A 24648-nucleotide genomic window follows, 5' to 3' on the forward strand; every position below is an offset into this window, starting at 1 on the left:
TCTCCACAAGCACCAATCTGCTGTCTGCAGCAGCCTATATTTCATTCTCGCTAGCTGCCACCGCGTATATGACCTCCCACTCCTCTCAGCATCTGTAAGCCACCCCATCCCGCCCCACACACGGATTCGGTTACACACGAATCACCCACCCAGTTTCACCCACACGTCCGTCCCACAGATGCAGATAAAGCTCCTTTCCTGCTTTCTCTTTCCCCAGGCCCCTTAGAGAGGTAGGATAGGAAACTAGGGAAGAGAATTGGGCCTCAAAGTCAGGCGGGTGTGGGTTCCTTCCTGCATCTGCCACTTACTAGCTGTCTGACTTTGGGCGAGTCTCTTAACGGCTCGTGCCTCAGTCTTCTCATCTGTAAAATGAGGTTAGTAAAAAACACACCCTATCCGTTTTGCGATGCCTGAGCAGCAGCTACGGTGCCTCATTTTGCTTCACCGTTGCTCCCTGTTGAGCCACAACAGGTGAGGACTGAGATGCTTCAGAAATGTGACCCGGCAATGGGGGCCCCTCACATGACCCCGAGATACCAGAGGTGTCTCTCTCCCCGAACAAGGCACGTGCGGGCCGGGTGACCTGTCTTTCCAGTAGGCCCACACTCTGGATCTGTGATCACGCGCCCCCCACCCATAGCTGAGCCTGACGCGGCGGTGGCTCATGCGCCTTTCCGCCCCAGCCTCTAGCCACGGACCACACGTCCCATCCCTGCCGCCCGGCCCCGCCCCCTGCCCCGGGCGCGCCCCTCCAGTTTGCCGGCTCGGGTGTCGGAGGGGCCGCGCCCGCGGGCCGCGGGCGCGGATTGGCTGCGCCGCGGCGGCGGGCGGCCCGTGGGCGCACACACCCTCCCCGTGCAGCCAATGGGAGTGCGCGCGTCACTGACCGGGAGGCCCGCGAGCCGGCAGCCCCTCAATAAGCCACATTGTTGCACGAAACTCCGGAGCAGGAGTCCCGGGCCGCCGCTAGCACCGCCGTGTCATCAAGCGAAGATCCGTGGGCAAGAGCAGCACGCGTGTTGAGCCGGAGAGGTCCGCTCGCTCAAGTGAGGCCGGACTGAGATTCTTCCCAAGTTGAGCCTTTGGTGATTCTGTGGTGAAGTTAGCGCCTTGGCGGCGGGGCCACCCCGACACGTCGCCAGGAGTGATTTTTGGGCGCCTTCTGGGAATTCGGACTCCCAAAACCTGTTTCTGGAGACCCTAGACTCTCCCGCCAGGCGTGCCATCGCCTTCTTTTTGTGCCGCCCGGATTCACTGCTCCCGGCCGGGCCGCCAAGCCCGGATACAAAGCGGTCGGACCGCGCTGCCCTCCGCCCCCGCACGCGCTCCAGCCTCGGTTTCCCAACTCGGCGCCGACGGGCCGCGGCAGGATGATCGCCTCACATCTGCTCGCCTACTTCTTCACGGAGCTCAACCATGACCAAGTGCAGAAGGTAGGCAAGCGCGTGCAGGGGCGGCTGGCTCGCTTCTGACAAAGTTGTGCGGTCCCCGGCCGGCCGCGGACTCTCCGTCTTGACCCTGCGGCGGACCGCTTCCACCCCATTCGGGGCCGTGGGTGCGGAAAAAGTCAGGGCTGCCGGGAAACTCCAGGGCGCGAGGAGCCACGTCCGCTAGGCACCGGCAGGCGTGTGCGCGCGTGCGAGGCGCCTGGGCTCGCGCTCCGCGCGGCTCTCCGCCTTCCTGACACCCTGCGCGCGCTCGCGCTTTTTTCTTTTCTTTTTTTTTTTTTTCCGCTGGAGGGGCGGGTCAGCCAGCACGTAGTCTGAGACTGCGGAGTCCACATGGGTGGAGCCCCCCTTTGGCCGCCGGAGTTCCGGCGAGAGCACGTGTGGAGAATCTTGGCTGCGGTGGGGGAGGCTCCTCTGCCACGTGGGACTGCCAGGGGGCTCCCGCGCCGAACGAGCGAGTCTTGGGGACGTGCAGTTCCCCTCGGCGTTCCTCATGGCCTCGCGCAGGTGGGCTTGGTGAGAGGCCCCCTCCCCCGCCAGAGGGAGTTGGGACGGGTGCCAAGTAACTCCGCCCGCCGCACCCCCTCCCCGGAACTGAGGCGCCCGGAACTGAGGCCCCGCGAGGGGCGTACATCCCCCACCGATCGGCCTCTGGACCGCCAGGCCTGGAGTGGCCGAGGCCCGCCTCCAAGAAGAGGGCCAACTTTGGTTGATACTTCTGGTGCTCCTAAAACTTGCTCGAGGAGGATCTCCCCGCCCCCCCCCCCCCTTTTCCGTCTTTTTAAGAAAAGTTTTTGTTATGTAAACGAGCTTATTCCTGCCTTAGGCTCCGACAGGTCTGCCTACCTAGTTCTCGGCAGGTTCATATTCTCTCCCCCCCCCCCCCCCCCCCCGGTCTCTCGCCAGGTCATTTACATAAGAAAGAGCTTCTGGCCCCGCCGGGACCAAGCTCTAGGTGCTTCGGGATATGGGGTGGGGGTGGGGCCCGGCCCAAGGTGCAATCACTCTAGGGAGAATTGAGTTTCTGAAATCCTGGGGATTTCTGGATTGGCACCTGACCATGCACCTCAGCTAGGACTTGAGAAGAGGGGATGGGCTTAGGCGGAGGTAGGGGTGTCCAGACCTGTGAGGCAATGACAGCGTTGCTCAATTGCATACTTGAAGCTTCTGTGTCTTACAGGGAACACAATTTTGGGAGAATGTCTTGACATAAATTCGGTGCGGGGACCTGCTCTTACTCCCATTCTGGGTATTGTGAGAGCAAAGGTGGGCTGCCATTATGGTGCTTTCAGAGCAGAGACACATGAACCCCCATATAAAACATGGCCATACTCAGCCTCAGACTGGAGTAGCAAGCAGCGGGAGGCTGGTTTAGTTGAGTTTTACTCTGCTTATAAAACGGCTGTTGCTCTCTCATTCCTGGGATGTAGCTCTGCTCTGCACTTTAATGCAGTTTATTTAAGAATGTGTCTGTGAGCCGGCAGGATCTTGGCAACTTCTTTCGGCTTCTCTGCCCAAGAAGTGAGTTAACCCTTGGGGAAGACTCATCCCTTGGCAAATTCTAAAGCAGGAAGCTGGAGGATTATTAATCCAGGGGAGGTCTTCTCGGATGTGTGAATATCAGACCAGGACATTTTAATTCTTTTACAAATTGTCTCCTACTCCAGGGGAGGGAGGCTAAGACCTGAACCGTGTCATAGAATGGATTGGGGGCCATCTCTTTGGTCCCAGAGTGGAGAGATTACTAGCCAGGGTATCTGGAAATGAGTTCTAATCTCTGTTTTATGGTTTATTAACCTCAGGACCTGAGCAAGTCACTTTGCCTCTTTGGCCTGCTGATTTCTTTTTGTGTCTTCAGCAGGCTCCACGCTCAGTGCGGAGCCTGACATCATGACCTGAGCCAAAATAAAGAGTTGGAAGCTTTAACTGACTGAGCCATCCAGGTGCCCCTGGTTTCTCTTGGTAAAAGGGGAATGACAGCAGTGGTCCTGTCCACTTTATAGAGTTGTGATGATTAAGCACAGTAATGTAGAAATGTCTTTCTTGTAGGTTACTCTTATCTACACTCACAACTTCTTTTACCCTGTGAAGTATCTGGGGGGAGACAGGTGTATTTCCTCTAAATTACCAATGGGGGCAGAATAGAGTCAGGCCCTTAACTTACCAGGTGTCAGAACCTGGGGCTTGGCCTCCTGGCTTAGGTGAGCAAAGCTGTTTGATTCCAGCTGCAATTAGATAGGAAGTAGGAAGAGAATCAGAATATTTTGGAAGCATCTTTTCAAGTTGCTGCTACAAGGATGAGTTAGGAAAGAAGGATGAAGCTTGAGTTTAATTTTAGAGTCTTTTGAAAAGGTCTTGATTTGGACTCCTCTGAAATCCCCATTATCTTACATATTCTGGGTTGTGGTCTGAGGCATGGAAAACATAGATTCACCTGCCCAGAACTGTCACCCACCTCCCTTCCCCCACCCCCCGCCTCCAATTTGTATCCTGATGGACAAGCCCAATGTTTTGTACCATTAGGAGGAGAGTAAGGGTCGTTTGCTCACTTTTGCCGATTAATGCTTTGAAACTCAAGAGCAAATACTTATAGCATCTACTGTGTACCAGGCACTGGTTTAAGCTCTTTACATTTGTTAGCTTATTAACATTCATAACAACCTCACAAAGTAGATGCAGTTATTGACAGCATTCCTGTTTTATTGGTGAGGAACGAAGGCACAGTAACTTGTCCAGGGTCACTAGCTTTTTTGTAAAACGTGGGAATTAAAGCCATGCAGTTGGGCTCCAGAGTCCCATGGTCTTGACCACATTCACCTGCTTCTGGTAACAATATTGGACTCCATCCTAGCCTGTGTCTGCATTCACTCTTGGATGCTGGCAGCACCCTCACTTAGCATGCCCAGAAATGCAACTAGCTCTTCTCTTGGTTGCATTAATGGCACCAGTACCCTCTGGCCATTCTGGCTGGGAGCTTTGGACTCATTTCATTGACTTTCCTTTCTGATTGCTACACATTTGTCAACCGGTGTCTGGCTTACTTCAGAGGCCTCCTAGGGTTTCTCTGTTTCCACTCTCTTTCTGGAGCCAGATTGGAACATTTCAGAAGCCTTTTAACACCGCATGCTGAATGCCCCTGACTCCTTCATATTCTGTATCTTCACTCCCCAAGGACTTGCCTGGCCATTCCTTTGAATGCCACACTCTTCACACTAGGTGCTTTTTCCTTATCATGGCATTTTTATCATCCCACTATGCATCAGAGTTGGTAGTTTTCAGTTCCAGTTCCCTCCTCAGGACAGGGAGAATCCTGGCTGTTCATCTTTGTAGCCACAGTTTCTGGCTACTGATGTACTCAATGAGTGTGAGGATGAGGGAGGGGACCTTCCTGGAGACAGCAGCTCAGCAAGGGCTGTGGGAAGGGGAGGAGGGTGAGAAGCAGATTGGAGGATGGCTAGTCCTGGGCTGAAGGGATGGGTGGATGGGGAGACATTAAGAGAGAAAGGCAGTGGGCTCTTCCTTCGTCAAGGCCCAAGGTTGATCCTGAGAAAAGGTGGGGGGGCTTGGGGGACACAGGGAAAAAGGCAGAGGGTAAGGGTGTTTCCTGTCTTCCAGCAATCAAGGCTTTATGCTCTGTCTGTGGAGAGATAGAGGATTCTTTTTATCAATTGCGGTATAGTTAATATTCAAGATACAGGGTTTTTGCCGCTTGGGAATGAGGATCAGTTTTAACCATGGAAGTGAAATGAAGTGTGCATGCCTGCCTTTAGCCATTGGCCAAATTATTTAACATGCACAGACTGGTGACATATTTTCACTCCAGTTATGGAATATAGATAGCTCATTCGGGCTTCTTTCTGTGTGAGTGAAGGGTGGCTTTCAACTCTGGACTTAAGAGTGGGAGGAATATCTTGGAAGCGAAAATTCAGCAGAGCCCCTAAGAGTCAAGATAGGCAAGAGTTTTAATGTTTTCTGAGAACTTATTGTGGGTACCAAGCCCTCTGGCTACTACGTGGGAAACTGAAACTAAGACCCCTTTCACTTGTCTGGTGAGATAAGTTAGTAGTGAAGAGAGGGTGCCTTACCATGGGGTGAAGAGTTAGAGACCTCCAGAGAACCTTGATGGGTATGCCTTGAGCACCTGCTATGTGCCACTAATCTTCAGATAAGGGGTTAAAATACCAGGAGTTCAGTACTGATCACAACCTTACTGAGATTAGTTTTGGCTGAGTTAACTGACATTGACAGGTACAGTTTTGCGTTTGTTCAGCTTCTATGTACTACTTAGCATCCTAATACTGTTTCTTCCCTGCTCAGGAGCAGTTAGTTGATGGTGGCAGGAATATTTTGTAACTTTTGCTAATCATCCATTTTTTTTTGTATCACCAAATTTCTATTTCAGAGAGCTCTGGGAAGCACTTTTCTTTACCATTGAACTAATTAAAATTCCCTTTGAGGCTCCTCAGATAAAGCCAACTTTTTTTTTTTTTTTTTAACATCACTTTTCAAAGTTGAACTTTTCCAGCACTGTGAGGAGGGTGAGGGCAGTTAGGGGCCCTTTTCCAAGGAGAATCAAAACAACACAAACTGCAACAGTTTTCTCAAAATCTGGCAGCCAGAGTAAGGAGATCTGATGTACTAAAAGACCTCAGGAACCCCAGAAAACTGGCTTCCTTTGTTCAGATACTTCTTTAAAAGACAACTCTAGATAATGGGTTCCTCATTATCATTGTTGAGTTTTGCAGTCAGCAAGTTTGGTTTGTTTTCCAACACTGTGTGTTGTCTTTTCCTTTCCAAAGCAGTGGGGGGCTGGGGGTTGAACAGATCAGATCCCAGAGTTCATTGGCTGAGTCTTAATATCGCACACCACAGATCACAGGCTATGCTTTCTTGTACTGGAGTGGTTGTTTCTGCTTGCTTCTCAAGCAGGTCTTTCAACTGAAGTGCTGTTGGCATTTTGGGCCATGCAGTCTTTTGTGAGGGGTGATCCCAATCTATAGTAAAGAGCAAGGATTCCCACTGTACCCAAGTTGACAGGGGCAAAGCCTGTGTTTTATTTGTTTCTTTGTTTGGTTTTGTTTTTGTTACTACTTCTTTGGAACCATAGTTTTCAACTATTGGTGATTTTGCCCTCCAGTGGACTTTGGTAATGTTTGGAGACATTTTTGTCTGTCACAGGTTAGGTAGGTGAGGATACGTTATTGCATCTAGTAGGTAGAAGCAAGGGAGGTGCTCAATCCTACAACACACAGGACAGTCCCCTTGCAACAAAGACTTTTTTGGCCCCAGATATCTGTAGGTTGAGAAGCTGTGTTAGAAGAGCATAGTTCATCCCCTCCTTCAGTTTTATAGCGCGTTGTTCATGGTCATAGAACTACTTAATAGCATCTGTAACTAGGACCTTGGCTGTCAGCTCTCAGGGTGCCAGGACATGGGACAGTCATGGTAGGAAGTGGTCTTTTACAAAAGTTGAATTTGAGGTGAAGTCTGCAGACCATGGCAGTCAGCAGATGTCCATGACCCCTGGATAATGGGTAGGTTACCTGGGTTACTGTTTTTCTGTATTTAACCAGAAGAATGTGGGCAATGTAAGCACTCCAGGAAGCCCATGGGAGAGAAGTCTGCTCAGTTATCCACAAGAGAATCTCACCCTGGTTGTTGCTGGGATTTTCATGGAGGCCAGGCATCCATCAGGCTTCTGAACAAAGCAGGCGGATGAGCTGACAGAACATGAGTAAAGGAGCTACTATAGCTGGGGGCAGAAGAGAGGCCAGTGATACCCACCAAGGGCCAGTCCAGCAGTCATATTGGGAGAAGCTGTGTGGTGAGTGATAGAGCCAGTCTCCTAGGGTTGAGTCCTGGCTTATGTAACCAGCTTTGTGAACTTGGGCCAGTTAATTTAACCTTTGTAGGGCACTGTTTCTTCCTCTTGTAAAATGGAGAGTTTTGGAATTAATGCCTTAATAGGGTTATTGTAGGGATTAAAGAGAGTTCATATATAGGAAGCTCTTGGAGCTGTGCCTGACACATAGTCAGTTCTTCATGTTTTAAATATTAGTACATAGAGAACTACAAGCATATAGTACCACGCTCTTAGATATCCTACTGTGCTGTCATCTGGGCAGGAGCAAAAGAGGCCCTTTTTCTTTTTTCCCCGAGGGCTTTTAGGGCATATGGATTCTGGAACATTGGTGCTTTCTGTCAGATGTCGGGTTGGAGTAGAAGATAGGGAGGGCAGAAGGATAGGAAGTTCCTAAATATGAGGACTAAGGAAGCATCCTCACCTGCCCTCTCTGCCATCTAAAACTGTGTCTTTCCTGGGCATAGGAGAACCATCCTTAAGTTCTTTGTCTAACTTGCTTTCCTCTGGGAAGTAACATCTCCACTGGAGGGTCTCGGGGATGCCATGGCCACTGGTGTACCACAGCTTGAAGCATCCTCTGTGAAAGGCATGACTGATCACAGCATCAGTTCCACCCTTTTCACTGTAGAAACCTAGTCCCCTCCTCTTTAGTCCCTCCCCCAAAGGTCAGAGGCTCCCAGGGCAGTTGCTGAGACCACTTATGCTGCAGTTGGCCAATGAGATGCTTGTTTACCCTTCCTTACATCTGCCCCAGACTCTGACTTCCCACTGGGAAGCCGCTTCGGGTGGGGGATGCCCTGGGCTGTTGAGTCATGGTAGGTTTTGGTCCCACTGATCCCTGGAGTTTCACTGAAAGGAACCATCAATCTCATGTTATTTTGGCACATCGGGTAGAGGATCTGTGGCCATCTTGGGTCTCAGCAGAGAGCTCTTTGCCCCTCATATACAGACTCTGGGCTGTCTAATGTGGCCCTTCCTGACACTTGGGTACCCAGGACCCTTTCTTGACAAAGCCCAAGGCAACCTTCTTTGTGGAACCCACACTTGCCTTCCCCGATCCCTGTATAGGCTTTGTCTTGTCCAAACTCAGTTGGGAGTCTTGGCTTTGTTGCCCTGAAATGCTGCTCTCTTTTAAGGGTGGCCATGCTTTTTGCACTTTTGTCTATGGGTCTCTAAGCATTTCCTTGATGTTCCTTCCTAGGAGTGACCTTGGTTAAAACTTACCTTGGAGTTAACCAAGAGAGTGAGTCAGGGCTGAGACCTTGGTCCTTGGTGCCCACCCATCCAGCCTTCCTGCCTCTTCTCACCTTAGCTCAGTGACTCCACCCTGTAGGTGGTTCATGTGCTTCAAAGGCCTTGTTCCCAGACTCTTCCTTCTGGCATCCCATATTGTCTGATAGAGGAGTTAAGACAGATAAGCCATCAGGGTTAAATGAGGGCATGTGAAGCTACACTTTTCCTTTTTCCCATTTGAGAGACTTCCTCCTCCTGCTTCCTCCCAAATTTTCCTGTCTCAATCCCTTCCAGGGAAGCTTTCTAGCCACGTCTCATCAGTTCCTCCATCAATACCTAAAGCTCTTAAAATAACAAACATTTCTAAGTGCTGGGCTTTGTCTATGCACTCACACTCAGGCCATCCTGAAGCAGCCCTCTCAGGTAGACATTATTATTACCTATTGTTCAGATAAAGACAGTAGGGTACAGAAAGGGACAGCACCTTCCTTGTTCAAGGGCCAGCCAGAATTCAAACCCAGGCAGCCTGACCCCAGAACCCAGACCCTTAAGCCCAGCCCTTAAACACAACTGGAGATGGCCACTTGTGTTTCAGTTTCATGGGGCTGTGAGTCAGGTGTCATTTGGGACCTTTGGATCATCTAGTTCCAGTTCTTCATTTTATAGATGAGGAAACCAGGTGCTGTGTACCGAGTGACCAGCCCAAGTTTATATAGGACAAGCCCCAGAGCAAGAACCCAGTTTCTTGGTCCCTGTTTCCCTTTTGGCACCAGTTGTGCAGCATGAGCTCTTCCCATCAGTCAGGCGTGGGCTCCTCAAGAACAGAGGCAGGATTTGCCTTGCGGCCTGTACCTAGAGTAACCCTATAATTTATTGTCCAAACTGGGCCACTTTGGGTAAAAGGGGACACTGTTAATACTTACGCTGCTACCTCAGTGTAAACTGAGCTCGTTCTAGGCTAACTGGACATATGGTTGCCCTGTCCGTGGTGGCTGTGATTGTGGGGTGGGCGGGCAGACTGGGAAGGTCTGGGGCAGGACATGGTGCGCAGGGACAGATCCACAGGGGCTCAGTGCAGCAGGTGGACACCTGGCAGCAGGCAGGAGTAGGTCGTTCAGACACGAGGCTCAGGGGTAGACTCAGGTCCCTGGCATGGGGCTATCCAGGGAAGGCAGAATCTGACACTTCGGGGACCTGGGGGACTAACCAGGGCAGCCAGGTAGCTGTAGAGGAAACCATGCTACTGCCAGGGTCATGTGCCGTCAGGGCTCAGGTGAAAAACAGGGTTAGGCTCTGAGCCCCTAGGTATTCTAGAATGGCTAGCTCTCCCCTTTACCCAGGTTACTCTCCCACTGCTTCGGCACACTGTAGCCCCTTGTATGTGACTGTGACATATGATTTGAACACCTAGTGTATCTCAGTACTGAGATAACTGTTGGCATCACAAGTGTGAAGTTGGGAACCTGTGTGAGTGCCCTTAGTCCTCTGGGACCAGCGAGGGTGGAAAGACACAAGGTACCAAAAGTGTTTTGGCAGCTGGGAATTTGGGGAGATGCCATTTGTTCTGGGCCCTGAAGGTCAAGTGGGAGTTTGTTAGACCAGAGGAGGAGAACATTCTAGGTGTGGGGTCAACATGTATACCTTTGTAACCTTTTTGAGGCACTCCTTAGAATTCTATTGATGTGTGCATGATTTAAGGGATTGTAAATCTGTATTTTATTACGGTGAAAGGAACTGCCTACTATCTGCCCTTACTTTCAGTTTGTAATTACTTGCTGACATATTTGCCTCCTACCAATAGACTGAACCCCTTGCAGGCAAATACTGGGGTCTCCTTTCCCCTGGCATCCTCTGCCCCTAGCACACTCCATTTAGCACTCAATTAATGTGTGTAAATAACTGTGCCAGGGTCATGTACACCTGGGACATATCATCACCATGCTGCCCAACAGCTGGAACAGAATGTCTGAGGACAGGAAGGTCCCATCCATGTCCCAAATCCCATCTCCTGGACCCCTGACGGGTGCTGTTGCCTGAGGTCTGTCTGGCTGTAACTCCAGGCAGCTGAGGCAAGAACTGGAAGAACAGGAAACCCTGTGACTCACGGAGGTGCAGCAGGATCCCGGAGGAGTGGCCTATAAGCCTCTAGGTCAGCTCCACACTTAGCCTGGTGCCCCAGGCTTGTGAGTGCGTGGTGCGTCAGCTGGAATCTCCCTGAGGTGGCATGGTGGCCCCAGTGAGGTTCTGCCTGGTCCCATCCTGAAGAAAGTGTTTTGGCAGATCTGTTACTTTTGGTTGGCTGCCTTTCAGAGGAAGGAGACTTAAAGAATCCAGGATCTGCTGTGTCTTTGCCTCCTCAGTTTATCTTTTTTTCTTTTTTCTTTTCTTTTCTTTTCTTTTCTTTTCTTTTCTTTTCTTTTCTTTTCTTTTCTTTTCTTTTCTTTTCTCTTCTTTTCTCTTCTCTTCTCTTTTCTTTTCTTTTTTTATCAGAAACATCTGGCCTTGGCTTGGCAACATTACAGGATAAACTTGCTGCTCTTTGCACAGCCTCGGTCCTCCCAGGAGAAGTTTGTGAAGGCATTATTATTAATGAGGTCACTGACAGTAGTTACCTGGGTTTCCCAGGATGGGCACACCTGTGCCCTAGGTTAGGGCACTCAGCTGACCACTGGATGTTGTGGGGCCTGCTAGGGACTTGGCCTGTGGTTTGGGGAAGCTTCTCCAAGCCTTGGTTTCCTTGTCAAAGATTTGAGGTAACACGGGCAAAGGAATAATGCAAAAATAAATTCTTTTGAAACTAAGTTGCAAGCCTGTGTCAGCGTGTAGAGTCACTGGAAGGCTGTGTGTGGCTGCATTTAGATTATGGCTACCCCCTCTGGTCTGACCTCTTACAGACTTCTTTGATCTTCTTGGGCCCTCTTGACCATGAGTAGGGGGTAGACCAGGGCCTTGACCTTTATTCCTCCTGTATTTTAAAATTATAGTATAATATACGAAAGAAACTGAAAACACCAGGTAACCACCACCCAGATACAGTAACCGATCATTACCAGCACTAAGTGTAATCACTGTCCTACCTTCTGTCAGCATAGATCTGTTTCTGTACTTCATATAAATGGACTCATAAGGTATGTCCCTTTCAGTGTCTAGCTTCTTTCGCCCAACTTTATTATTTTTTTATTTCTTATTACAAAAAATTTTTTAAATGTTTATTTTTGAGAAAGAGAGAGAGAGAGAGCTCGAGTTGGGGAGGGAAAGAGAGAGAGAGGGAGACACAGAATCTGAAGCAGGCTCCAGGCTCTGAGCAGTCAGCACAGAGCCTGACATGGGCCCAAACCCGAGAACCGAGAGATGATGACCTAAGCTGAAGTTGGATGCTTAACCGACTGAACCACCCAGGCACCTCTCTTTCACCCAACCTTATATTGTGAGATTCATCTATGTATGTTGCTATATGTGTGGTAGGTGGTGTTATTTGTTTTTGATTTTTTAATTTAAATTCAAGTTAGTTAACATATAGTGTGATAATGATGTCAGGAATAGAATTTAGTGATTCATCACTTACGTATAACACCCAGTGGGTAGGTGGTGGTTCTTAACAATTGCTGTATAGTATCCCTTCTCCTCTACCCCCAACCCTGTTTCAACTGTCTGATTTAAAGCAGATGAGACCAGTCAGAGCCCTTCAAGAGGGTGCAGACTTTCTGAAATTTCTTTTCAGAAACTTGTATATATACAAATATACAGGTCATCTGTGTAGATGGCCTGATTATATCTTTGGGACAAGAACGTGAGTGCTAGTAAAGTTAAAATTCAATCAGTTGGTCTGCTTGGGGTCTGGAAGAGGCTAAAGAGTAGCAGTCAGCTGCTGTCCCTCCAGCACCTCCTGGAGCCTGGGGACAGAATGTCCAGCAGTGCTTCCGGGTGGCCCTGACGTTACATGCTTGTGGAGTTGCTTTCTTATCCAGTTTATTCATTTGAATTCACACTTCTGTTGAAGAGGATGTGTCCTGTAGGGATGGCTGATGAGCATTTGTTTGATCATGTATTATTTATTATTTCTGCTTACTAAAAGGATTAGGTGATCTAGTTCAGCTTTCAGTAAAAGGAATAGACAAGGGTGAATACCAACACGCATGGAACCAGGGACGGTTCACTGGAGTGGAGAGCAGAGCTCTGAGTTTCCCGGCAGTCTGGGCAAAAAGGACAGCTGTCCTTGAAGCAGTTGTTTTCATTTCACTGGCCTGTGGCAGGAAGCAGTGACTCTGGGCAGCCAGACTTTCTCCTGGCACCAAACCCTACAGAAATGTAAATGGTCAGTAAATAACACAGCAACTTTACACAGTGGGGTGACTTTTATGATCCTTCCTTCCCGTGATCCCATGACTAAAAGTGGTAGGTTTAAATCATACTAATATGAAGACATTGTAGTAGGTAGTTAATGTAATACAGTGAGGTGAGTAGTTTTCTGGTCCTAGAATTCATAATGTCTTTCCAAGATCTTGGCCCACACCTTCTGAGCCTTTTCACATAATATCCCTACTCTCCAGGTCAACATCTATCCACTGAAATGTATGTTGGATATATGTTCTTAGCCCAGAACAGTCTCCCCTGCATGCCAGTGTCACTGGCCACTTACTCACACCTGTGACACTTCTGGGGCTGCCTTGCATTGTGCTCCCTTTGTTATCTACTGGGATCCATCCTCCATTCATTTCAGAGACATTCATTTGTTGGGTCTAAAATACGATTTGAGTTCTGTGCTATCTTGTAAAGTCTTAGAGAATTGGAATCTTGAGTTCTTTAAAAAAAATTTTTGTTTGTGTGTGTATATATGTAATGTATCATTCAATGGCATTCAGTACATTCACGTTGTCGTACAACCATCATTACTATTCATTTCCAGAATTGATTTCTTCTATTAATTGATTTATTTTTTAAAATTTTTTATTCATTTTTGAGAAAGAGAGAGAGACAGAACATTAGTTGGGGAGGGGCAGAGAGAGAGGGAGACACAGAATCCAAAGCAAGCTCCAGTCTCTGAGCTGGCAGCACAGACCCTGACGTGGGGCTCGAACTCAACGAACTGTGAGATCATGACCTGAGCTGAAGTCGGACGCTTAACTGACCAAGCCACCCAGGCGCCCCTGATTTCTTTTAAAATCATGTTCCTGTACACTGTAGTGCTTTGCATGTAACTGGTTTTCATCACAGGCTATACAATGGGAGAAACTGGGGTTGAAGCAATGGCCAGAGTTCTGGGGTTGAATGATACAAATCTTACAGAGACAGATGTTGAAATTTAAGGTTTCTTCCACACTTCCCTTTGAAACCTCTTAAGGTATTCAACTTAGAATTTGTAATACTTTGTATAATCAACTGCCAAAATTAGAATATTGTTGTCTTCTGGATCTGACCAGTTTGGTCAGGACTGTTTTCCCACTGGGATCAGACAGGGCGGCTTTAGGATGTAGTCAGTGGCCACCAGCCATTCAGTTGGAATTGGCCTGCAAGATGACATGGGCCCTTGTGGACCAGCAGCAGGATTGTCATTTATTGTTTTTGACAATAGAAGAAGGTGTCTGGGTGATTCAGATCGTAGTCTCAGCTGTGTGACCTTGGTCAAGTCTGCCCCCTTGGCCTCAGTCTTTCCAAGGTCCCTTTCTGGCTTCCACCTGTAGACCTTTCCTTTCAGGACTTCCCCATGCCTGACCGGGGCTGTGTCTCCTCCACCCAGGACACTGCATACTTTTTGGTGGATCTTTTGTGAGGGTGACCTGCTGTCTCCATTCTCTGCATCATTGCTGTGCCATAATTTCCCCTTCTTTTAGGGCTAGTCTGGAGGAAAATGTGGACACTGAAGAAGACAGGCTTCTCATTTAGGGTGTTACCTCATTTCATAAAGAGTATGGTATTAATTTCTCTTTAGAACTTCTCCTGCCTCTACTCACAATCCTCTAGAGGAAACAGGGATGTTGGACTGGTGGTGTTAGCGGAAGAAACTGACCAAAATTGCCCAATGAGGAAGTTCTAGTCTCAAGATTGCTAAAGAGATGTCATTTAAAACTGCTATCAGGGCGCCTGGGTGGCTCAGTTGGTTAAGCATCTGACTTCAGCTCGGGTCACGATCTTGCAGTTTGTGGGTTCAAGTCCCACGTTGGGCTCTGTGCTGACAGCTTAGAGCCTGGAGCCTGCTAAGGATTCTGTGTCTCCCTCTCTCTCTGCCCCTCCCCTGCCCGTGCTCTGTATCTCTCTCTCTCTCTCTCTCTCTCTCTCTCTCTCTCTCTCTCAAAAATAAATAGACATTAAAAATTTTTTAAACTGTTACCACTTTTTCTTTAACACACGTGCTTGCCTCCAGGCAGGCAGGTGGCCTTCTAATACCTCAGCCAGGCTTTGCTTTCAGCCTGCCTCTGTTTCCCCAGTTTCTTCTTTCCCTCTTTCTCCCTGCTAGAGTTTTAAAGAGAAGCAGCCCAGTGTGATAGGTCACACATCTACCACAGAAAGAGAAGGAACAATTTGGGGAAACAGCCTCTCCTTTTGTTAACCCTGAATGTGACTAAGGTAGTGTTAAGAAGTGTCACTGATCTGCTGACGGTGCCACTGGCCAGTGGGGAGTCTAGGAGAAAAAGAGAACGGTTAGATAGAGCTTTAGGTCCATCATAAAGTCATTTATGCCAGTGACTGCTGTGTGGCACATTCATCCCGTTTTACAGGGAGGAAACTGGGTCTCAGAGAGTGACTCATCCAGTGTTACATACCTGTACATATGCTACAGCCAGGATTTGAATGATTTTTCTGATGCCACAGCTTGGCTAGACCATCTCTAACTATGAAATGAGTGTTGGCCTGAGTGATTCTGCTTTGATAGTTTCCAACCACCTGAATGTTTCCAACAAGTATACAGGGTTTAATCTTTCCAATTCCCAGCACCCAGGATCAACACAGGATTATTTCACACTTGGCCTAATGTCTTATTAACTACTGACTTCCAAAGACTGCAGGTAGAAAAATGGTAGAAATGACCTTAGGTAGTGTTGACCGGAATATAGCCCACCATTCTCACATTATTGGCATGGTGGTACCAGCCTAAGGAGAGGGGAAGATGTTTGAACTTCTAAAGGTATCAGTCAGTTTGGTCAGTCTGGAATGAATCTCTGGAATTCTTAATGTTTTTAAAAAGCTTCTCATGTCAGTCATGCTGATGTGTCGCCAAGTTTGGGAACTCTTATCCCAAGTGGTAGAATGGAGACTAGACAGAAGTTCTCAGAAAGTAGATTTCTCTCAAATTGAGGAAACATTTTTTAACACCTAGGGCTGACCAATAGTAGCGGCTAACCACCTTAGAGTACTGAGCCTGTCATGCTTGGAAGCATTCAAACCTAGGCCTGATGGTTGCTGGGGTAAGAGAGACAAACCTGACAAACTAGACAAAACAACAACAACAACAACAACAACAACAACAAAAACCGCGTGATGCCCCAAGGGCATTTTAAGGGTATTTTTTAGTTGCAGTCCTACTGCCCTGCGTCCATCTGATACCTCTTAAATGACTTTGTGATTTTGGGCCTGGTGCTCCCTCCCTTTGGCTGCACAGTGGGAGAGGTTGGCAGGATCTTGCAAAGTTGCATTCACTTTCTTCCCAATCTAGGAAAATCGTCTTTGTATGGAAGCTGTTTCTTGTTTCTGGCTCTTAGCTTCCCTCGGCCACCCTTCACCCAACCCAGCAGTGCCAGCCAAGGCTGGGTGGGCCCCGCAGAGTGTTTAGGAAGCTGTAACTTTAGGCGATTAAGCATTCCTTCCTACTAAACTCAGGGTGGCCATATCATTGTGCTGTGAAGAAGGGGAAGTTCGGGCCAAGGTGCTCTTGTTGCATTTTTCAGAGCTGTCCCATATCCTTTTTTGGTCTCATGTGTTAGAGAGGAAATCAAGACCCCAGGGTCATCCAAGAAACCACAGGACAGGTGAAGTACAGGTGGTGGTCCCAAGTGCCCGGCTTTAGAGTCAGATGCACCTCAGTTTGAATCCTAGCTCTGCTCCTCACCATCAAGTGGCTTGTAAAACAGGGGTAGAAGTTTTACAAAAGGGCAATGGCAGTCAAGTCAGTAAAGTCGTAGGATGGTGTCTGGCAGGTAAGAAATATTCAGTACGTGTTTAGCTACTGTAACAATCATCGTCATTGTTTTCGTCTGTCACCGGACACCAAAAGATGACTATACTCTTAGGTAAAAGGCAGTGTGACTTGAATTAAGGCTGTTTACTTGTTAGTCTTTGAGGGTTAAGGATGAGAAGTATAGACTGGATTTCCAAGCAGCCTGTCACAGCTGAAGCATCAAAGTTAAATGAACAATGGCCGCTGTAGAACTGTGGCCAGTCCACCTTTGCTCTTTCGTGTACATGACCTCGCCCTCCGAGGTCGTGGCCATGCAGCCTCTTAATAAAGCAGTACAGGCTTTGCTTTCCTGGCTGGCTTCCTTTGTAACACCCAGAGCCATCCGTGCTGGCGGTGGGGCCAGCTGGGGCGGGGTGGGGAGTAGGGGAGTGGGTCGCAGTGAAGCTTCTGGCACTCTACTTCTCTCTTTGCAAAAGTAGTAATATGGGAGCTCCAGTTTTATCATGTGGCAAACTCATGACAATGTCCAGAGACATGTCTGCTGCCTCTACTGCCCTCTGATCTGCCAGACCATTCCCCTTGGCCATGCTCTTTGCTGTTTGACCTTTGTATCTGCATCAGGGGATGACTGAATAGAAGATGGCCTTTTTATTTCTTCAATGTTTTTATTTATTTTTTTGGGACAGAGAGAGACAGAGCATGAACGGGGGAGGAGCAGAGAGAGAGGGAGACACAGAATTGGAAACAGGCTCCAGGCTCTGAGCCATCAGCCCAGAGCCTGACGCGGGGCTCGAACTCACGGACCGCGAGATCGTGACCTGGCTGAAGTCGGACGCTTAACCGACTGCGCCACCCAGGCGCCCCTAGAAGATGGCCTTTTTAGTGGGCATGGCACTGTAGTGCCATTTGGCCTGTATAGTCTAGTCCCAGCCTGGCCCTTTGCGTCTCTGTGACTGGGCACATTGCTATCCCTTTCTGGTAGAGTGGAGGTGATAACATTGCCTACCTCACAGGGTTGTTGTGAGGGTTACATGAATTCATGAATGTAAAACCTTGAGAACAGCGTCTGTGCCACGTATGGGTTTACTGTTATTACTCAGGCTGCTCTTGGACATGGCCTGGTGTTGGTCCGTGGTCTGGTGGCCCTGGGTTATGTACATTAGCTTTATCAGCCAGGAGGCAGTGTTCTGGGCCAGCCCAGGTGTCCCCGTATCTGGAGCAGGAGGCCTCTGGGGTGATTAAAGTTGCCCTGGGCCCAGGGTCACCGGGGATTTGCCTCCCACCAACAGGGAGGGGACTTGAATGGTGTAGGGCTGAGGTTGTGCCCTTTTACCTCCTGGGGAGCCTCAAACATTGTGAGGGAGGCCAGGTATCTCAGGAGCACTTTGGCTGTCCAGTGTTATAGGATACCCGGATCAGTGGTGGGGCTGGTGTCCACACAGCCCTGAGAGGCTGAGGCTGATGGTGGGCTCATGGCAAATGACGTGCCAGGGGCCTGAGGTCAGCAAACAGAATGGGCGATTGGGTTCTTCCTGATTTAGACCAATACACTTGGATAGTCTGTGGTGGCTTTTCAATAAATGCTGGCCACAAGCATGTTCAGGGAAATCCTCATTTCTGCAAATTTGAAACCCAGCCTGACAAGCTCAGTTCCTCTCTGTTGGCTGGGGAGGGAGAGAAGTGGATGACTGCTTTTCTCTACTCCTACCTTGCTCTTGCCCACCCTGTGTAGGCAAGGGTTGCGTCTCAGTGTTGTGTTTTAACCACACGGTGGTTGTGGAGCAAGGTGGGCTGACTCACCAGAGACTCTTGGCCTGGCTTGTGGCTATTTTTAGCGTTTTACTCCACACTCTGATCTTTCACCTTTGGGGATTTTATTTATTTTTAATTTTTCACCTTTTGGGATTTTTGAAGAATGATCAAAGATGAGTCTTGAGCAGGATATTTGAAATGATCCAAGGAGGGCCAATCTTTTTGTTCTACAGGGGCAGAAAGAGGCCCAAAGGGGAGGATGTGCCCCAGACCCCATAGGGAGTTAGGATACAGCCTGGAATAGAGAAGATGTGAGTAGGGGGACTGTCTCTGCTGAACAGACTGAGTTCTTTTCTCAAAGGATTAAGCACCTTTTGCTGTTCCTCTGGAAATCTTAGGCTGCAAGTTTGGTTAAAAAAGAAATTCTAGACGGCCCAACAAAAAAGGCTGGAAACTGTAACAGGCTATAATGCTAACAAGCACATTTGTCTGGAAACTCTGATTATAAAAATGTGTGCTTCTTTGTCAAAGTTGAGCAAGGGCAGGGGCAGGCGGGTGCTTACTTGTCTCCCACAGGAATAACAGAGGCAGTGGTCATCAGCCAAGCTTTGCCCTTGGGGACCCTGACATTTCAGAGCAGGGAATAGCAGGGTTGCTTGAAGTCTCTCAGTTTGCTGATGATGCTGAGAGGACCGTAACCTTGTGTCTGGTCTACCCTTCCATGGCCAGCAGTGTCACCTGTCCTGGACACTGCTGCTGAGGATAAGGGTATTGCGGAAACTTGTGTGCCTCCTTGGATGGAAGTCTATCAGACCTTTTCCTGATAGGAGAAAACTGGGACCAACCATGGCCAAGGCAGACTAGAACTTCCAAGGAGGAAACTGTGAGAGGGACTCCTAATGCCTCTTTGAGTAGTAAATCAAGTACATGTAGCTTTATGTTGGGAATAAGATCAATGACATAAATAGGGAGAGCTGTCTCTGCCTCTGAGGACAGGAGAGCTTGTGTTGCTATTTATGTAGAGGCTCTATTCTGTGTCAGCCACATGCCAGGGATGCAGGGGTGAACACACAGATGTGGTTCTTCTTGGCCTTGGTGCTTATGGTTTGGACACCAAGAAATTCATATTATGGATGGTGTTGTGAAGGGAAAACTCTGAGTTTTTGGAATAATGGGAGGCCTGACTGTTTCATTAGAAGGATGGGAGGCCTCCATGGAGAGAGGTCTGGAGGGGGCTGAAGAAATGGGATGGAACAAAGAGCTGTGAGGGCCCCTGTGCATGGGTTCCGAGGCAGGGAAGGACTGAACCAAGGGTAGGGTTTGCACAAGGAGTGCAGAGACATGCGATGAGCTTAGGAGGTGGCGAGAGGCCAGATCATGTGGGGCCTTGGAAGGATTTCAGGTTTGGTTCTCATCGGAAGCCACTGGAAGGTTTAAGCAGGGGAATGGTTAGAGTCTGGCTAGGGGTAGAAATTAGATGAAAGAGGTAAAGGCAGAATTGGGGATTGTGTAAGTGAGGCAAGAGGAGCCGGCTGCTCGGCCTAGGGTGGGGGATAATAGGATTGCCAGGACTGGCCTTGAGGTGTGTGGGGGTCAGTAAAGAACCCCAGCTCCCAGGATATTGTCACAGACCTTTAAACTCAGCCTTTCTGGAAAGAACTCTTCCTCTTCCCCAGTGTGCCTTTCCCCTCAACTTCACCACTCTCCAGAAATAAAGTTAAACCTATTTTTTTCATTTGAGAAATTTGAGTTTAGTATTTTTTTTAACAGTCTTGTCAAATAGATTCCAAGTAAATGGTCTTTAATAATAATTTTCTGTACATAATAGACTTTATTCTTTCGAAGGACTGAGTGATGTTCTACCACATAGATGGCTGTACCAACTGATTTAAACTACAGGTCTGTACTCTTGTTTCCCCCTTTGCAGGTCGACCAGTATCTCTACCACATGCGTCTTTCTGATGAGAACCTTCTGGAGATCTCTCAGCGGTTCCGCAAGGAGATGGAAAAAGGGCTTGGAGCCACCACCCACCCCACTGCTTCAGTGAAAATGCTGCCCACCTTTGTGAGGTCTACTCCAGATGGGACAGGTACTGCCCTGGGGTAGGGGGTGTTGGCTCTGGGTGGTCCATTGCTTGGGGAAGATTTGGGTGGCCTGGCTCAGGATCCCAAAGAGCGATGTATCAGTGAAGGTTCTTTGATTTCACCCATCAGAAACTAGCCCTGGCTAGGTTAAGCATACAGGAAATTTAGTGAAGTCTGTAAGGTGGGATAGACAGGAAAATGGGGCAAGCAGGCAACCATTTGTTTCCTGTCCATGTGCTGAGACAGGCTGATTGGCACACTCTGTCCTCAGGGTGATGGAGGACAAACACATTTAAGGGGGTCACAGCCATGGGCCAGGGCAGTCACTCTACGTGGCACATTCCACAGCCTTGCTGGAGAAACAGTACAGTACAGATTGTCCTAGATTGTTTCTTGAACTCTGTGAGAAAAGAATACTTGAGGTCCACATACACTTGGGACAACGTGAAGAGCCACGGTGCAGCTTAAGGTATTAAGGGCTCTGAAGGTGTGCGCATGACCCTGCCAGGCTTTGTTTAATCCCCTTATTTGGATATAGACCCTAGCTTTCATGATGCAGCATCCAGGAAACCAGAGTAAAAGATTATGGTGAAGGTAGAAGTTGGAAGGTAGGTTGGGCTAGATCACAGAAAGCCTTGCGTGCACACCTGAAACCGTGAGTCTTTCTTCAGTGAGCACTAGGGAGTAACCAAGTTCTCGTGGGGTGTGGGCAGAATGGCAGCAGCAGCAGTGGATGACGGGCAGCTGGTAGAGACAGAGTGTGGCCCTGGTGGGATGTGCTGGGCAGACACAGAGGACTCGGAGGTGATGCTGGGATGTCGAACCCTGCTGTCTAGGGGCTGCAACATCCTCAGAGAGGGGACGCAACTCAGTTGTGTCAGCACATTCACACAGCTTGTTTCACTTACTGCTCACAGTATCCGTTCGTTTTAGGGATGAGGTACCTGTGGGGGCCGCGAGGGGTGAGCAGTGTAGGATAACTACCCACATATGGAGGGTTGGGAGAAAGCCCCAGGGGCAGCTGCCAGGGCAGTGGAGGAACCAGCAAGCACAGATTCCCGAGAGCCTGAGGGAGGAGAGGCTTATCCATGCGCCATATGCCTTCAGATTTTCTATCCCATGTGGGCCGTTGAGGCTAACCTGCCTGAGAGCCTCTGGGGGCCTGGTTTGTCTGACAAGACTTTGTACCTTCCTACGATTTGTAAAACAAGTATGTTTGCCCTGGGACTCAGCCTGGACCCGGCACCGAGGGTGTGACCTTGTTCAGGGTTGTTCTGAGTATATGTCTCAGCCCTTCCATGAGTTCCTTGAGGTGAGTGGCCTCCTCCAGTTCTTGGGTATCCCTCGTATACCGTCCAGATTGGCACTGTTTACTGTACCTGCCACTCCCTCTGACCTGCAGCCACACCCGCTTCTATTGTTTTATTTGACATTCTGATAAATTTATTAGCTCCTTCAGGCCAGGGACATTGTTTTATTTCAGATACCACCACAAGGCAAGTACCCTGAATATTTACTAAATTTTTGTGGGTTAAGAGCTTTTCTGAGCACCTACATGCAGTAACTCATTTACTTTTGATAAAACCCTATAAGGTAAGTCCAAATTTTGTCTACTTTTTTTTTTTTTTTTTTTTAAGAGGAGGAATTTGATGCTTGGATGGTCAAATAACTTGCCTAAGGTCACACAGCTAATGAGAGGCTGAGTCAGGATTCAAACTCATATATGCCAAAGGTCAGGCATCAAGACTGCACCCAGCCCATTGTGTGTGTGCGTGCACGCGTGAGCCTGTGCACTCAGCACCAGAGAACACAAGCGCAGCTGAAATTGTTTGAAATGTGGTTGGGGCTGGATGTCTGGCTTAAGTATAAGTAGGTGAATAAATTTGCTGAGGAGAACTAGGTTTGAGACCGGCGTTTAAATTTCTCACTGCTTTCTTGAGGTTGGAGGCCTGGACACCTCCCTCTGCCTCAGAGTTTGCATCGATTACTGTGCTATGTGGTCACTGACTCTTCTTCCCTGACCTCAGGCTGGAGTCCTGGGAGTCCCGTCTCCGTGCCAGGCCGAAGGAGCAAGCATGTACTTAGCCTCCGTGAACATGAGGTGCCTGGACTGAGGATAAGAGTCAGAGGCTGACTCTCGCAGCCTTCTGGAGCAGAAGGATCTAGGGCAAGATCCTTTTTGCCTGACCTCCTTTCCACACGGAAATGGAGATTTTACGTGACTTTTGTGATACACAGAGTGCCTCTTGATAATGTCAAACTCTACAGGGTAAATGGGGATGACGTGTATTGGAATGTTTTATTCACTTAAGCAGAAGCAAGTTCCGCCTAAGAGTGCTGTAGACCAGACTGTAGGAACCCCAGCCCTCAGCCCCTTCATTTCTCACTTGCTGGGGTCCTTGGGCCAGCTCCTCACCTTAGCTCTCCAGGACTCGGCTTTTTCTCCTTTGTAAAATTAAGTGGTGGATCTGGCAGTCCCAATCTGTTCTACATTTGTACTAGAACCAGTGTGCTAGTTATCGATGCGCAAAAAAAGTTCTCTGAAATAGTGTGATTGGGGAAAACCCCTTAGTGTCCATCAGTTGGGCTCTGGTCAATTCATGCAGAAAATAGTCCTTTGCACCCATTATAAAGCATGAGATAGACTTACCTATATTCATACTCTGTAAACTCACATATATTTATGTGTGTGTGTACAGGTACATAAAGTCCCAAGGACGCACACTGAACTATTAATAGTAGTTTTCCTGGTACACGAGGTTGGCAATAACTAGTCAAGTTGAAGGTATGTGTATTTGATAACTCAGTAATACTATGTCCAACTATATTGTCACTTGAACAGACTTCCATATGAACCCAAGGAGGCATGTTCAAGAATGTTCCTAATACTGTTGCTTATAATGACAGCGTATTGGAAACAGTTTATGGAATATCCCTGTGGATAGAATAACTATGTGGCATGTTACATAAATGAACATATATTAATACAGATACTTCTAAAAAACGGTGAGTGAAACATTGGGGAAGGACACATACCTCCTCCTAGTTGGATGTAACTTAAAAAAAATCCCTCAATGTCGTGCATTGCTTATGGACAGACACACATCATGAAATTATTAGGCTGTAATATGGAATATATACACAAGATGAATGATAGGGGTTGCTTTTGGAAATGAAGAAAGGAAAATGAAATTGGGGAGGGGAACATGAGAGAATGCAATTTAAAATGGTCAACATCAAGGTTTTATGCTTTGTTAGTGCTGGCTCAGAGTTATAGAATGTGGCATTAAGGACTGACTTCTTCAGTAGGTAAAGCCTATCAAAAATGAAATTTCTGGGGGTGCCTGGGTGGCTCAGTTGGTTAAGCGTCGACTTCAGCTCACATGATCTCATGGTTCATGAGTTTGAGCCCCACGTCAGGCTCTGTGCTGACAGCTCAGAGCCTGGAGCCTGCTTCAGATTCTGTGTCTTCCTCTATGTCTGCCTCTCCCCCACTCATGCTTTCTCTTTCTCTCTCTTAGAAATAAATAAACGTTAAAAAAATATTTAAACAATGAAATTTCTGCTTTGTTATTGGCACCCCAGTGAAGGGCTGAGAGGGGAGACCTTGGGGTCAGTTGTTTATAGGGATCTCTGCCTCTCCCCTAGATTGGTCACACAGCCCATGGGGCCTTGCTGCTGTGTTTGCTTCCTGGCCCAGGACACAGCCTGGGTTCTGTTGCTGCTACTGGTGGTTATGTGTCTCTCCCACAGAAGGCTAGGGGCTTTACTCAAGTGATGACTTTTCCACAATGTCCTTCCACAGCCTGTTCCTTGCCAGTATTATTTTTTGAATCTGGGTGATTAAACGTGGGATCTAAATCTCTGATCTAGAAGGACCTAATCTTTAAGTCAGTGGCTGTCTAACTTTTCTGGACTACAGGCTCATACCAAGAAACACATATGTATAATTATTTATGTACAGCTGGAACAAGTTTCAGGGGCCAATGTCTATTGTTAAGTGTGATGTAGTCAGATACATTGCAGTCCATTCTTTAAAAAAAGCTGCTAGTCAGGAGCTGCTGAGTTTTTTTCCAGCTTGCAGTTTGAAAGCTACTGCCTTAAAGGCTCCTCACCCAGTCTTGTCCTAGACTGGCATTTGTAAAATTGACTAC

The 24648-nt window shown here is 48.2% G+C and overlaps 1 protein-coding gene across 2 annotated transcripts in view; it reads left to right on the forward strand.

The window, feature by feature from the left end:
- Positions 1–922: 922 nt before the first annotated feature.
- Positions 923–24648, forward strand: part of HK2 (hexokinase 2) — a 62281-nt gene continuing 38555 nt past the window's right edge. The window contains exons 1-2 of one of the 2 annotated variants that reach the window (XM_047853871.1): positions 923–1433; positions 20337–20499. In XM_047853871.1, the coding sequence (XP_047709827.1) occupies positions 1371–1433; positions 20337–20499 (226 nt within the window). In that variant the 5' untranslated portion in view covers positions 923–1370. Of the gene's footprint in view, positions 1434–1811; positions 1956–20336; positions 20500–24648 lie in introns of those variants that run through there. The other variant, XM_047853870.1, reaches the window with a different exon arrangement.

The sequence above is a fragment of the Prionailurus viverrinus genome, chromosome A3, assembly GCF_022837055.1.
Source record: "Prionailurus viverrinus isolate Anna chromosome A3, UM_Priviv_1.0, whole genome shotgun sequence".
Taxonomy (NCBI): Eukaryota; Metazoa; Chordata; class Mammalia; order Carnivora; family Felidae; genus Prionailurus; species Prionailurus viverrinus.